The 14,965-nt window shown below is 38.1% G+C and overlaps 1 protein-coding gene across 1 annotated transcript in view; it reads right to left on the minus strand.

Moving 5' to 3' along the window:
• Positions 1-14,965, minus strand: part of Ctnna1 (catenin alpha 1) — a 125,664-nt gene that overhangs the window by 75,622 nt on the left and 35,077 nt on the right. Inside the window, exons 4-5 of the mRNA XM_050135028.1 lie at positions 3,930-4,096; positions 3,350-3,469 (exon numbers count right to left, since the gene is read on the minus strand). Coding sequence (XP_049990985.1) covers positions 3,350-3,469; positions 3,930-4,096 — 287 coding nt within the window. The remainder of the gene's footprint in view (positions 1-3,349; positions 3,470-3,929; positions 4,097-14,965) is intronic.

The following is a 14,965-nucleotide window of genomic DNA, read 5'->3' on the forward strand; positions in this document are numbered from 1 at the left end:
CCAGGCAGGAAGTAGAGGTGGGGCAACAAGAATCATGGAAGAGGGAAGTTTCAGTCTTCAGTAGTGACCAAGACAGAGCAAACAAGATGTGACTGCCTCACCGAAAAATGTACCAAGCCACGTAGCTAACATAGACAAGAAGAATTTATGGGCTAATATAAGTTATAAGAATTAATAAGAAACCTGAGCCACTAGACCAACCAGCTTAGGATTTTTTATATTTTAAAAAAAAAAGGACTCAAGTTATGCCTTAAACATGTGGCATGCACATTCTGTGGGCATTTTCTGAATGTTTTGCTCTCACCACAACATCAAGAACCTCTTAAGCCTCTTAGGGCCGCTGTTCCCTTTAAACATTTATATGTATAATCAGCCTGAGCATTCCTATGTGCTTAAAAGCTCAGTCTCTTACAAAGGCTGTCACAGATGCCCATGACTACCTAAAATTTACAGGCACCAGAATAAGGTACCAACACCAGACCTCCCTAAGTCACTGACAAGTCTAGGACAAGAAACTTCCACTTTTCCAAAGACTATATTAGGCTGTTTAAAAACAAAGCCCTGTGGCTTTAGAGAGTTGGTGATCATTTAAGAATAAAGTATAACAAGTACTGACTAGTGATGATACTTAAATAACTGGAATATTTTCTATGTGAGCATTTTCTGAACAAACTTTTCATTTGCCATTTGCCAAGCATTAGGGATAAATTTTAAACAATGAAGGGACTAACAACCAAATCTCATCTAGTTGCTGAAGTTCTCTTTAGAGTCATTTTTACCTTGTACAGGTTTTTGTTATAAGATAGTAAAATGGGCACTAATGTGGGTATTAGTATTGCAATATGAATAAATCAATCACTAAGTATTCCTCAAGCTATACAGTGCTGATTAGTAATTCAAATTTTGGTGAAAAGTAAGCTATAAAGCAGCATGATAAGTTAATTTATAAAAGAATTCTGTGAAAAGGAAAAAAAAGAATTCTGTATTTTAGATTGTGTCATGATTTCTCAACTTCACCAATCTGGTTATAGTTCAAGCAAACTAAGGACAAACGGAAAACTACTTTTTAAAAACTACTGACTTATCCGTCCCATGCACTGTAAATAAGAAATAAAAGCTAAACTCTAAGTAATCCAACATGACTCTACTAAAAGAACTGGAAATTCAAGTGTAAGTTTCTTCTTGTTTCCCTCTAAACAATATAGAACTGTAGCCATAGACCCACTTGATCAGATGTTTATGCATAAAAATGACTATACCTGGTACCTGGTGTTAAAAAAAAAAAACTGGTAAAGTACAGATTTAAACAAATAAAACACCAACAGTACCATTGCCAAACAGTTGTGGAGTGTTTCAGAAAACAATCATGCCAGTCAGAATATGCAGATTAGCTAAGGAATAAGAGGCACTGAGTTCTTATAAATATCTCAAAAATCTGTATATGAATAGATGACAGTTGAACATCAAAATACTCTCTGTATGTTGAGGAACCATAGCTAACAATGAGGCACAGGTCATACTCTACAAAACTTCACAGGTGTACCCCTTACCTCTGCCATCACCTTTACTCTGGCTATGGTATTAATGTACCCAACCCCCACGTTTATATCTTGGAAACAATGCCCAAAATCACATTAATATTTGAAGCTGGGGCCTTTGGGAAGCAAACAGAAATTAAATACTTCATGAAAAGTGTAACCCCAATGGTGACATTAGTGACTTTGTAAGGCAAGGAAGAGACCCGGGCATTCTTGACAAAGGAAGCTCTCTGTCAGCTCAATGCATTAAGAAGGGTCTTCTCAATTGCTGGTAATGGCACATTGCTCTTGGACATCCCAAACTTTCAGAACCATGAGCTAAATAAAAAATCTAAAGGTAAAAAGAATTAAGCAAACTACATTTAGGGATATAGCTAAGCGTAAAAAAACTTGCCAAGACCCTAGGTTCCATCCCAGGATGGGACAGGGTAAATTAAGTATAATCTGTGAAAAGGTGAAACCCAAGAAATTGGGAAGCTTGTATCACTCAAAATCTCAACAGGAAAAAAAAAAGGCAATATAATGAAGAATTAAAATAATGACTGTTACAAAAAAAGATATAAGTGAAGGGTAAAACATAAGGCCACACTGGAACACCAGGCCTGAAGGAACAAGAGCTTAGAAACTTAGAAACAAGGTCTACAGAGAGTGCCTTTTAGTGACGGAAGACCAGCAACAGGGAAGAGCCTATACAAAGCACAGCTTCATTCTCCTTTCTCTTCAGATTTTCTATCATGTTTCCACTGTCCAAACCTCAACAGGAACCTAAAGAAAAGTGAACTCATGGGTACATCCAGACAGGTCATATTCCTAAGGCAGGCAGAGGGCAAACAAGGGTAGAAATCAGACACAGAGAAACTAAGTTTTTTTGGTATCTTATTTCAAAAACATTTAACACTTACTGATATTTCTCTTTAATACACTGAGATCATATATATCGGTGGTCCTCAACCTTCCTAATGCTGTCACCTTTTAATAGAGATCCTCATACGTGATGACCCCAACCATAAAATTACTTTCATTGCTACTTTATAACTGTAATTTTGCTACTAAATTGTAATGTGAATATTTCTGGAGCTAGAGGTTTGCCAAAGGGTTTGAGGCATACAGACTGAGAATTGCTAAAGTATAAGGAACTCCTTCCTAATGGACTCAGGGCACAGAAAAATTAAAACTAAAGCAAAATTACTTTCTACTAAGCTTCTACAATTAGACACAAGTTCTTGACTGCTACTATGATTAGCTTAATACAATTTAGCCAAATATCCTGGTACATGCCTTTAATCCCAGCACTCAGATATTGGGGAGAATGCATAAGACAGGAAGATTGTAAGTTTAAGAACAGCCTTGAACTATGTGAAACAAACATATTATGAAAATCTGAGTGAAAATTATAGCTTTGCTTTGGCACAATACTAAAAAGATTTGAGGGGGGCAGGAGTTCAAGACAGGGTTTTTCCTGTGTGTCCCTGCTGTCCCGGAACTCGCTCTGCAGGTCAGGTTTACCTCAAACTCAGAGATCAGCCTTATCTCTGTCTCTCGAGTCCTGAGATTAAAGGCATGTGCCACTGCAGCCAGGCTGAAAAGATATCTCTTAAGCTCTTATTGAAACTACATGAATGGGAAAAAGTAATGATACCACTAGAAAATTTAGACAAACTAGGTTTTCTCCACTAGATATAATAAAATACTCTCCAGCCTGTTTTACATAGTGAGTTCCAGGTCAGCCAGGGCTGTAAGACCTTGTCTCAAGAGACAAAGGACTAACTAAGTAAATAATATTACAAAATGTCTGCGAATCATGCTTGTACCTGTTGTCTTTTCGCTGCCATAATGTTTAGCTTGTCTACTTCCGGTTTCAGAGCCTTGTACTGTATCCCTAAGTCTTGCTCATTTCCGGCATTCTTCAATTTCAATATACCATCTTCCACCTAAAACACACAACCCCCAAAAGCAAAATCAGACAAATCTATAAGTAAAATGAATAAATTCTAAGACTCTGCCTTCTTTAACAACTATTCAGAAAACAATCCAAGCAAACACATTGTTGTTGATATACCCTCATATTACCCGAGTGCTTAGAAGGAGGTGGGGAGCCCCAAACCAGTTTATATTTTGGTTTTCTAATTCTAGAATGCTAACAGTACACAGAAACATACAAGGAGTATTATAAAAGAAGACAGTCAGAACACCTTTGCTACAATTTCTTCAGTAAAACCAAGACAACAGTGACCTATAGTAGAGTATTATATATACTTGAAACAGAGAAGAAACTGAATAAAGCCATCACTGGTTCAAAACCAAATTAAATCTTAATGCTAAACTAAGTATGGGCAGCATCACCTTCACTATGACACAGAGAGGAAATTAGAGATATAGACCCAAACTTACAACTTTCAGCTGAACAAGTAACTTGTAGACGTCTGCCATGTCAGCCAGAATCAGCAGCCGGGTAACAGCAGAGAGCAAAGCTCGAGCCGCGCGCACCATGTTACCTCGCTTCACAGAAGAGCACGGGTCATCTGCAAACTCCCCAGCGGCACTCTTCATCAGATCCCCTATTTAGGAAAATGAAAACATAAAATCAGCAGAAATTAACCCAAATAATTTATTTATTAAAAAATTGTGATGGCACTCACCTTTTATTTCAGGACTCGAGAGGAAGGGGGATCTATCTCTATGGGTTCAAGGCCAGACTGGTCTAAAAGTAGAGTCTAGGACAGTTAAGGCTGTTGCACAGAGAAACCCTGTCTCAGAAAACCATTAATTAAGTGTTTTATTTAAAGGGAAAATAGCGCAAACTCATTTTACATATACACGCATTTTAAGAGTACTGTTTCTGTTTTTCTCCCTTCAGTTTTTACTACAGTGAAGTATCCTCATATAACACTGATAAAACAAAATACCCAGAAAGTGACTAGACACTATATGACAAAAAGACTGAAACATATGTCTTCCTTCAACTCAATGATAATATACGCACCCCCCAAAAGTGACAGTCAGGCACAGTGGTAATATTAAAAATTTTAGAAAATCAAACAACAGCAAATAACTAAAAGAAATTAGATAAACTTGTACCAACTGCAACATCTTCTAGCTTTCAGCAATAACAATTCCATTCATTCATTCATTTATTTATTTATTTATTTATTTATTTATTTATTTATTTATTTATTATGCGATATTCTGTCTGCATGTATGCCTGCAGGCCAGAAGAAGGCATCAGATCTCATTATAGATGGTTGTGGGCCACCATGTGGTTGCCGGGAATTGAACTCAGGACCTTTGGAAGAGCAGGCAGTGCTCTTAACCACTGAGCCATTTCTCCAGCCCCAATAACAATTCCTTAATCTCCTGACAGGTGCTTTTTAGTAATTAAAAAAAAAAAAATGAAAGTCACACTGAACATCGGAGTGTGGTGGCCCATAACTATAATCCAGCATTCTGGAGGTTAAGGCAGAAGATTTTTGGTTCAATGCTGGCAGGCTAAAAAGTTTCACCCAGTTTCCCTATCAGTCCCCTCCCCAAAATCCAGGAAATAAACAAAATCCAACAATTAATTAAAACAACTTCTGAATTCACAAAACCATGAGCAGATATACAAACAAGCCTCTAGCAGAGCCAAGTTCAAATGCCTGCTTAAAGGCCATCCCTGTAAAGAAACATGACAGTAAGATAAATAAGATTATTTTCTTTTTCACATGTGGGGGTGGGGGCAAGGTCCACCCATTGAGTTCAGCGCTCTGATCTGGCTAGCCAACTTACTGGGGAGCTCTGTCCTTGCCTTCCCAGTGCTGGGACTACAGTGGCACAGCACACCCATCCAAACATTTACGTGGGTTCTGATGATCCAAACTCCAAGCACCACACTTGTGGTACAAGCACTTTAATGACCCTTCTCCTTGGCCCAATAAGATTTTAATAAGCACTCTTTTTTATAAAATTAAAAACAGAAAATGAGTCATTAAGCCAGATCAGCAAGATGACTCTGCAGATAAAAGTACTTGCCACCACAGTTGATCCCTGGAACCCACATAATAGAAGGAGAGAGCCAATTCTCACAAACTGAACTCTGACCTTCTCACACATGCCATGACACGCAAGCCTCTTTATATATCACTGCCTACAACACATAAAAAATAATTTTCTCCCAGGATTCGAGAAGGAAACCTAACTATAAAGTCAGCTTTGAATATATAAGAAGTTCCACCCCGGACTGGTTACATGAGATCCTGTGTCTTAAAAATAAACAAACAAATAAACAAAAGTAAATCAAGTGATGGTGCACTAGGAAATCAGGCAGCTGTATTTCTTTGAGTTCAAGACCAGACTGATCTACTTAGTGAGTTCTAGGATATGAAGGGCTATATAATGAGATCCTGTCTCAAAATAAGTAAATAATAGATGTCAGTTAAGTCTTTACAGTGCATTTCTGAGTTCAAAGCACTCTTCCTACAGATCAACAAAAGGCTATCCCAAATGACATGGTCAACAATAAAAAACTGAGAACTTACTCTCTTTTTCCCAATACCTTCTAGTCAATAATAACACATGTGGTATTTACTAAGATATAAAGGAGATTAAACTTAAGAGAATTCTGTACCTGGCAAGGCAGCTCAGGGAGTAAAAGTGTTTGTGAGACAAGGACCTGAGTTCCAATGTCAGAATCCTCCTCAAGCCTAGAGTTGACATTCTCTTCAGGCCTCTGAGGGCACCAGGCACATACATGGCACACAGATATACATGCAGGCAAAACATCCAAACACATAAAATTAAAGGAAGGGAAAAAAAAGCAGTTGCTGAGAGCGATGACACACGCCTTCAGTCCCAGCACTCAGGAGGCAGAGACAGGTGAATCTCTAAGTTAGAGGCCAGCCTGGTTTACATAGTGAGTTCAAGGACAGCAAGAACAACACAGAGAGACCCTATCTTAACAAACAAAATATAAATAAATAAAATAAATAAACAAACAAATAAAGTGTGTCTCATATATGCCAGGTAGCCTCAAACTCTTATATACTTGAAAATGGTCTTGAACTCTCAACCCTCCTGCCTCTTCCACCTCCACAGTGCTGGGATTAGAGGCATGAGCTGCCCACATCTTACAAAGAGAATCTACTATGCTGTACTAATTTTTTGTTTGCGTGCTTACTTTCATAGTGAGTATTTAGCGTGTTGGTTTCTTTGTTTTGAGACAAAGTCTTCTGTAGCTATGTAGTTGAGGATGATCTTGACTTTCTGACACAAAGAGCTAGCCCCTTCGCAACATATCTGTAATCCCACAATCTGAGAAAACAGGGCATGAGAATCAGAAGTTCAATGCCATTCTAGGATATGTAGCTTGTGACATGAAGCCCTGTTTTAAATGGCAAAGAAAAAGAAAAATGGAACAGTCATGTTTGCAAGTTTCTTAAGAATAAAGTAGATGTTGCTTCTAGCAGGAACTGTTGCAGCAGCTACCTCCTTCACTCAACCTGTACAGCATAAAAAGTTACTTCTAAAAAAACGGACCTGGTCCTACTGCGATTTACTAGTCTGGGAAACTCACCTTACTGACCCTTAGTCTTTCCACATTTTCACTGCTTTCTTACAGACATCTATTTATTTACTTGGTTATTTGGAAGATGCAGGTGCCACATTACATATGAGGTCAGAAAACAACCTGCCAACATTGGTTCTCCCCTTCTTCCATATGGATTCCAGAACCAAACTCAGCCACAGGTGTCTTAATCTGCTGAGCCAACACAACCACCTCAACTTCTCCACAATTTAAAAGGCCTTTCCAAGCTGAGATTCTCTCTAGCCCTCAAGGGAGTTCTCATCTCCCTCACTTAACTATCACATCAACAGTTTCACACCCCCATAGCTCATATTCTAGGCCAAGAAAACTCCAAGAAACACAAAATTTATCACTTTTTCTGAAACAATAGTAATAATATCTTATTTTTATTTATGTGTACTTGTGTGTGCACATTGAGGCAAGAAGGGATGTCTAATGCCCTGGAGCTGGAGCCATGGAAACAGGTGCTTCCTTAAGAACTAAACTCAAATCACAAGAGCAGAAAGCACTCTAATACTGAGCCATCCCTCCAGCCCCTTAAAGATACTTATAGCTTGCTTCTTGACCAGAACTTTTCTATATTCAAAGTCTAGGAAGGAAAGAAGGGGAAGGGGGTACACAGGAAAAGGAAGGAGGAAGGGTGATACACAGGAAAAGGTAGGGGCAAGGTAAGAGAAAGATGGGGGGAAAAAGTGCCCCCTTTTTTATCATCAGAGGAACATGGCTACAAATTACAGTTATCCTGTCCCAAGTGTCTTTATTAATGAGATTTGTTCTCCTTTCTATTTAAACAACAGGTAGAAAAGAATTAGTGCTACATAGGGAAAAGGGGGACCACAATGTGTGCACCACAGGGAAGATTAAAATAGACTAACCTGTGCCAGAATATTGACTGTCTATAGCTAGCCTCAAACTCATGCTCCTCCCGCCTGAGCCTCCTAAATGCTGAGGTTACAAGGATGTACCACTGCTCCTGGCTTCAAAAATCCTTTTTAAAGGGTTTACAAAAATCAGATATTTAATATATGGGTAAACCAAAGGTAAAGTGGTTATCTGCAAACCCAATCTCACTGTTATTTTTTTCTATTTACAGCTGTTGCAGGAAAACAAATTCAATTATTATGCAAACCTTAGGAAAGCATTTCTGAAACATTTTATGAGCATACTTTTCGTTACTGTCAAATCCAACAGAAAAAAAATTTAAGACATCGTCTGGATATGTTTTTTTGCAGACCAGGAAAAAAGGGCCCTGTGTTAAAATGACAGAAGTTCCCAGGTAAACAACTAAGTAATATTAAGCATCTTAAATATGTTAAAATTATCTGTTTCAAGATCAATTTTATGGACATTCAGAAAATTCTAAAACCTATCTTATTTCTCAGGACTCTGTTCAATTTATTCTCTTTAACTCATCAGGATTTTAATGCCCTGAAACCTCTTCCCTCTTCTTTATCTCATTATCTGCCTTCAGCCTTTTACTTAAAACTTAAACATATATTTACATACGTCATTGTGTCTATCAAACTGCTTAAAACTATAAAAAATGAATAACATTAACAATATTTTTTTAATCCTTAGGGCCAGTGAGACTGCTCAATGAGTAACAGTGCTTGCCACCAAACCTGGGTCTATCTACAGAGCCCAGGCGGTGAAGGAAATAACTGGCTGGTCCAGGAGTTCACTGTAGCATACACACACATACACAGGAAAAATTAAAATCTATAGCCTGCTGGTACAATAGTGTATTATTTGAATTGTCTCACTCCATGAAAAATATTATACACCCATAAAATTATATTATAGGGAAAAAGTAACTGGATTCTAAACATCTTTCAGAATTATAAAATTAAAAAAAAGGCACAATCAAGCACAATGTACCCATGTAAGCATAGTCACAGAAAACAAACTGCAAATTAATTTCTTTTATATGTGTATGTATGTCTGGGTATATGCGTGTCCACCATGTATATAAAGGAGCCCTCAGAAGTTAAAAGATGGCACTGGATCCCCTGAAACTGGAATTACAGAAAGTTGAGCTACCATAGGGGTGCTGGAAATGGAACCAGAGTCCTCTGAAAGAGCAGCCAGTGCTCTTAACTGTCAAACCATCTTTCCAGCCACAAACATGATTCCTTTGTTACAAAATTTTAGGTAATTTATTTTTTTGCTCTTAGTATCAAAACAAATCAGTACAAAATAATAATAGCTGTTCCTTTTTTATGGTGTTTTTTTTAAAGTTGAACTAGTTATTTTTTTAATATTTATTTATTTATTATGTATATAATATTCTGTCTATGTGTATCTCTCCAGGCCAGAAGAGGGCACCAAACCTCATTACAGATGGTTGTGAGCCGCCATGTGGTTGCTGGAAATTGAACTCAGGACCTTTGGAAGAGCAGGCAATACTCTTAACCTCTGAGCCATCTCTCCAGCCCCCGGTGTTTTGTTTTTGAAAAGCAAACTTTTGCTTAAAATTCTTTTGGCCAGGCTTGGTAGCATATACCTGTAATCTCACCTTTCAGGAAGCAGCAACACTCAAAGACATCCACAGCTACATCAAGTTGAAGGCTAACTAACCTGGGTACAGGAGATCTCTCACCCTCCCTCCCTTTCCTACCCACTACTTACCTACTACTACTACTACTACTACTACTACTACTACTACTACTACTACTACTACTACTACTACTACTACTACTACTACACACACACACAAACACACACGATTTTATTAAGGTCAGGCAAGGCGATTTATGACTATAATGTTAATATTCAGAAAGCTGAGCAGAAAAATCACAGATTCAATGACAATCTGAGCTATAACTTAAGACTTTGTTTCCTCTCAATTCCACAAAAAGAACCATCTTTTTTTTTTCATTCTATCCAGAGTAGCAAGAAACAAACATTAAAGAAAACATTATCATACAGTATCCTATACCTAAGAGTTTAACATAAGCCACAGATCTCAACACCTAAAGAAAGAGAATTTCAGAAACGAGAAAGAAGTAAGGAAATCAATTACTCTACCACTAGTGGCAATCCCCTTACCCTCACCTTGCACTCACTGATGGATATCTGGCAAAAAAAAAAAAAAAAAAAACCTCCTGGGCCCTGGATACATCATCACTACAGAAAACATGACACACAATTCCAAGAATCTCTGGCAGGCACTTTTCACAATACTTTATCTTTTGAAAGTGAACCTAACCCCATCAAGCTAATATCAAGTTATTTAAATCTGAATCCACAGATCCTAGAAAACCTCTCAATCTACTCTCCTTCCAACCCCTGGTGGCACAGAGAGAAACTTTGTATTTTCCACTTTTTTACAGTTGGCAGAATATTTCTTTAAATTAAAATAGAGTACCACACATATTCATGTTCTCATTTTCCTTACTAATTCAAGTGTGCCCTGCTGCTATTCAGAAACACTCCAAAGAGAGACACTTGCTTCCTGATTACACATTCAAATAAATGCACAACATGCATTTCAACTTGGAATCACTTTCTTTAAGAAATTAACTAGTAGAAACCAAGTTACTGCAACATCACGTCTGAAGTCATGCCAAAGGCAAATGTTAACACTTAAACTGGGTATGGTTGTGCACACCAGTAATGCCAGTACTTAGGATGCTTAGGTAGAAGGACTGATGCAAATTTGAGGCCTGCCTGGGCTATAGAATAAGAGTCTGTCTCAAAAATAAATAAATAAATAATAATAATAAATAAATAAAAACCAAGCCAGCACAGTGGTGCACACCTGTATCTCAGCACTAGGGAAGACAAGAGGTAAGAGGTTCAAGAGTTCAAGATCATCCTCTGCTACATAACCAGTTGGAGACCAGTCTTGTTGGCATGAAACCCTATCTCAAAATTTTAAAAGGCCAACAAGCTGGCTCAGCAGGTTGTGGTCCTTATCATCAAGCTGGATGACCTACCCCAGACACAACAGGGTAAGGTGAAAAAACCAAATACCTCAAGTTGTCCATTGATTTCCAAGTAGCACATGACATAGCATACTAATGTACATACATGTACACATAAAATAAATAAATATTAAAAAAAAAATTGTTAAAAAGAAAAACAAAACACTAGGGTAACTTCCCCTACTACACTGTACAAATGTGTTAAGACAGTAATATTACCTGCTGTAACTTGAAAGCATTATCTCAATGGGTGTTATTTTTATGACTTTAACAAGTCAGATCTTTAAAAAGAGGAACAATTTCAAAATGGTAAGAAACATTAGAATTCAATGATTTCACTCTTCTTTCCTCACTTACAAGTTGGCTGCATTAGCACTTGAATCTCTGCAGAACAGCATATGCTCACATAAGGGCACAGATCCAGAAGCAGACAGCATCCTTGACACATCTCAAGTCAAAGAGAGTATAGCACCAACCCTAGAGACTTACAGTTTGAGACAGACATGTAACCTAAGACATAAAGCTTCCAGATGACGACCAGTTAATGGTTCCCAGAACTTATATTTTGCTTTCCCTCTTGCTTTCAACTAAAATGAAGAGCAAGAGAAGAATTAAGCAATGAGACTGGAGGCATGAGGCATTATGAACAATTTTTTTGTTTGGTTTTTTGATTTTTTTAACTTAATCATAGGCCTTAGGAACACATGAAGAGTAGGAAATGCAATGGATGTTCTTAGAACAGATTTAGATATATAAAAGGATGAATGAAGACAGACACACATAGGAAGGAAAAAACTGGACAATTTTACCCACGCAGCAAAGAGAAAAAGGCAAAGAGCAAGTCAGAACTCAAAGTAAGACTATGAGAAAAATCAGCCAACTTACTAGATCTAATGAAGAAAGTTACTACACCAATCTGAAAACAGAACTGACTTAACCTTAATCTTTTCCCAAATGCTGAGTGACTCAGCGTTGCAAGGTAGAAACACTTGTCAAGGGCTGGAGAGATGGCTCAGTGGTCAAGAGCACTGGCTGCTCTTCCAGAGGTCCTGAGTTCAATTCCCAGCAACCACATGGTAGCTCACAACCATCTGTAATGAAATCTGGTGCCCTTCTCCTTGACTGTAGGCATATAAGCAGACAGAATACTGTTAAATAAATAAATCTTTTTTTAAAAGGTAGTTGGAGATGACTATGTTTATAAAGTCATGAGCTTTGATAGACAATCTTTCTTGCTTTGAAACTAATCAGTCATATTTTACATGATTGTTATCTCACAGCTCAGGAGATGGTGGAAGATGATCAAGAATTCAAAGTCAGTCAGTGATGTCACACACCTTTAATCCCAGCACTGGTGGCAAAGGCAGGCAGATCTCTGTGAGTTCAAGGCCAGTATGAGCTACAAGAGCTAGTTCCAGGACAGGTTCCAAACCTACAGAGAAACCCTGCCTCGAAAAACAAAACAAAACAAAAAAGAATTCAAAGCCAGGACCAGCTATATAGTGAGTTCAAAAAGAAAGGGAGGAGAAGAGGGAGGGACTGACTCATATAAAGATTGATACTCAGAAGAGAACAATTTTGGTTGCTTCCAATAAGCTGAAATCTTATCTCTACAATGCATGGCATTATTTAGCAAAGTTTATCTAAAATGGAATAGTGACCCAAATGCCAGAACTTAAGAAATTCCAAAATCTTAAGACAATTACTACAAAAAAAAAAGACATGAAGTGGGGAGGGATACTGCAAACCAAATATTAAAGCACTCTCTTTAGATTTGCTGGCCATTTACTAAACAAACTCTCTTCACCTCTCGTCACCTTCTAGCCATTTGGAAGAGATTAAGGTTCACACTGCTGTTTCTTTAAGTTATCTGATGCTCACCAGGAGAACAACCCTACAGACCGAGAAGTATATAACAGTTACATTATCAGCCAAGCAAGGTGGTGTCAGGTGTCAGAAGGAAAATGATCGGGAATTCAAGGTCAACTTTCTACATCTGGGGAATTCCAGGGCCATTCTAGTCTCTGACTCAGAACTAAAAGTACTTGCAGAACAAGCCAGATAATTTGAGTTCAATCTGCAACCCCATCTGAAAGGAGAGAATTGGCTCCTGAAAGTTGTCCTCTGTTCTCTATAATTGGTTACCTGCCTGCCCACCTACCATCCTTCCCTTCCTCCCTGATACATACAACACACACACACACACACACACACCAATAGAATTGCAATTAATAAGAAAAGCAAAGAGAACTAATAATATTTACAGACAGTCAGCACTGCCTTCAGAGACTCACATGCACCAAATAGTGCAATCTTTCCCTGCTGTAGGAGATCAAACTTACTGACTTAGTACTTACATGTGGGACATAGGGTACTAAGTAAGCACTTAACCACTGAGCTACACAACAGCTTCAATAGACCAATTTTGAAAAATTTATTGTATATATGCCACATGTGTACAATCCTACGGAGACCAGAACAAGGTGCTGGATCCCTTGGAGCTGGAGTTCACACAAATGTGAGCTGCTCAGTGTGGGTCCTATGAAACAAATTTGGGTTCTCTAGAAGAATAGCAAATGTTTTTAACCACTAAGTCATCTCTCAGGCCCAACAGCAGTATTTTTTGAAAGGAGACATTTTAAACTTACAAAAGAAAAAAATCTAACAGGACTATCCTAGCACTTATCAAGAATAACACCTTTTTTCTTACATATCACTTTATGGAGTATACATGATCCTCTAGAGAATTCTCCCCTAGGGTCTTGTTATAAAGATGAATTCAGATTTGTTTCATTGTCCTCTGCCAACAGAAAGCCTGTTCCAGACTGAGCAAGAGTCAAGCTGGACCAGTTATAGATATTGAGGAAGAAAAGATTTTCTGCTGGTGACCGAACTAAGATGACTATCTTGCTGTGGGCATCTTGACTAGTGTATGTACACAGTGCATACAACAGAGGCAAATCAAATGACCAAAACTGGAAGTTAAGAGAATCCTATGGTCTCAAGCCCCTGGATCTTTGACCAATAACTAAACTCAGGAGATAGACTCCTAGGAATCCCAATTGCAAATGTTCAAATTTCCTCCAAGTTCAAACAGTTCTGAGCTGAATTTCTATAGCACATAATTGCTAAGGTTCAATGAACATCACTAAACTGAAGATAAAACTCTTCTAGAAAATGATTTACAAAATACAATATTTTAGTGAGGCAGTGGTGGCCCGTGCCTTTGATCCCAGTTGAGAACGGCAGATCTCTGTAAGCTCAAGGCCAGTCTGGTCTACAGAATGAGTTCCAGGTAAGCCAAGGCTACATGGAGAAACCCTACCTCAAAAGGAGAGAGAGAGAGAGAGAGAGAGAGAGAGAGAGAGAGAGAGAGAGAGAGAGAGAGAGAGAGAGAAAATCCTTTAAATACCTAGAAACTATGAGCCTTAGGAAATTTTCTAAATGGTTACCAAGCTATATAATTCACCAAGCTGTATGTGTTTTGTTGTATTATTACAATTTTTTGAAAATGTTTCTGCCCCAGGTTGAAGATAGTTCAGTGGTTTAGAGCACTGGCTACTCTTCCATAGGACCCAGGTTAAATTCCCAGCACCTACACATCGGCTCACACCATCTGTAACTTGTCCAGTGGATCTGACACCCTTTTCTAGCCTTCACGGGCACCAGGCATGTATATAGTATACAGATATATATATGCAGGGAAAAGACCCATACACATAAAACACTTTTATAAAATAGATAGACAGACAGACAGAGGCCTGGGCCATAATAAAGATGGCTGAGATACAGGAACTTGCCACTAAGTTTGAGGACCTAAATTCAGTCCCTGAGAGAGAGCAAGAATGAGTCAATTCCTGCAAATTGTCCTCTGATCTCCATACATGTATCATTGCAGGGTTACATCTCATACATACATACATACATACATACATACAACA

This window comes from Alexandromys fortis, unplaced genomic scaffold (assembly GCF_014885135.2).
Source record: "Alexandromys fortis isolate MF-2015 unplaced genomic scaffold, M_Fortis_MF-2015_v1.1 scaffold_25, whole genome shotgun sequence".
Classification (NCBI taxonomy): Eukaryota; Metazoa; Chordata; class Mammalia; order Rodentia; family Cricetidae; genus Alexandromys; species Alexandromys fortis.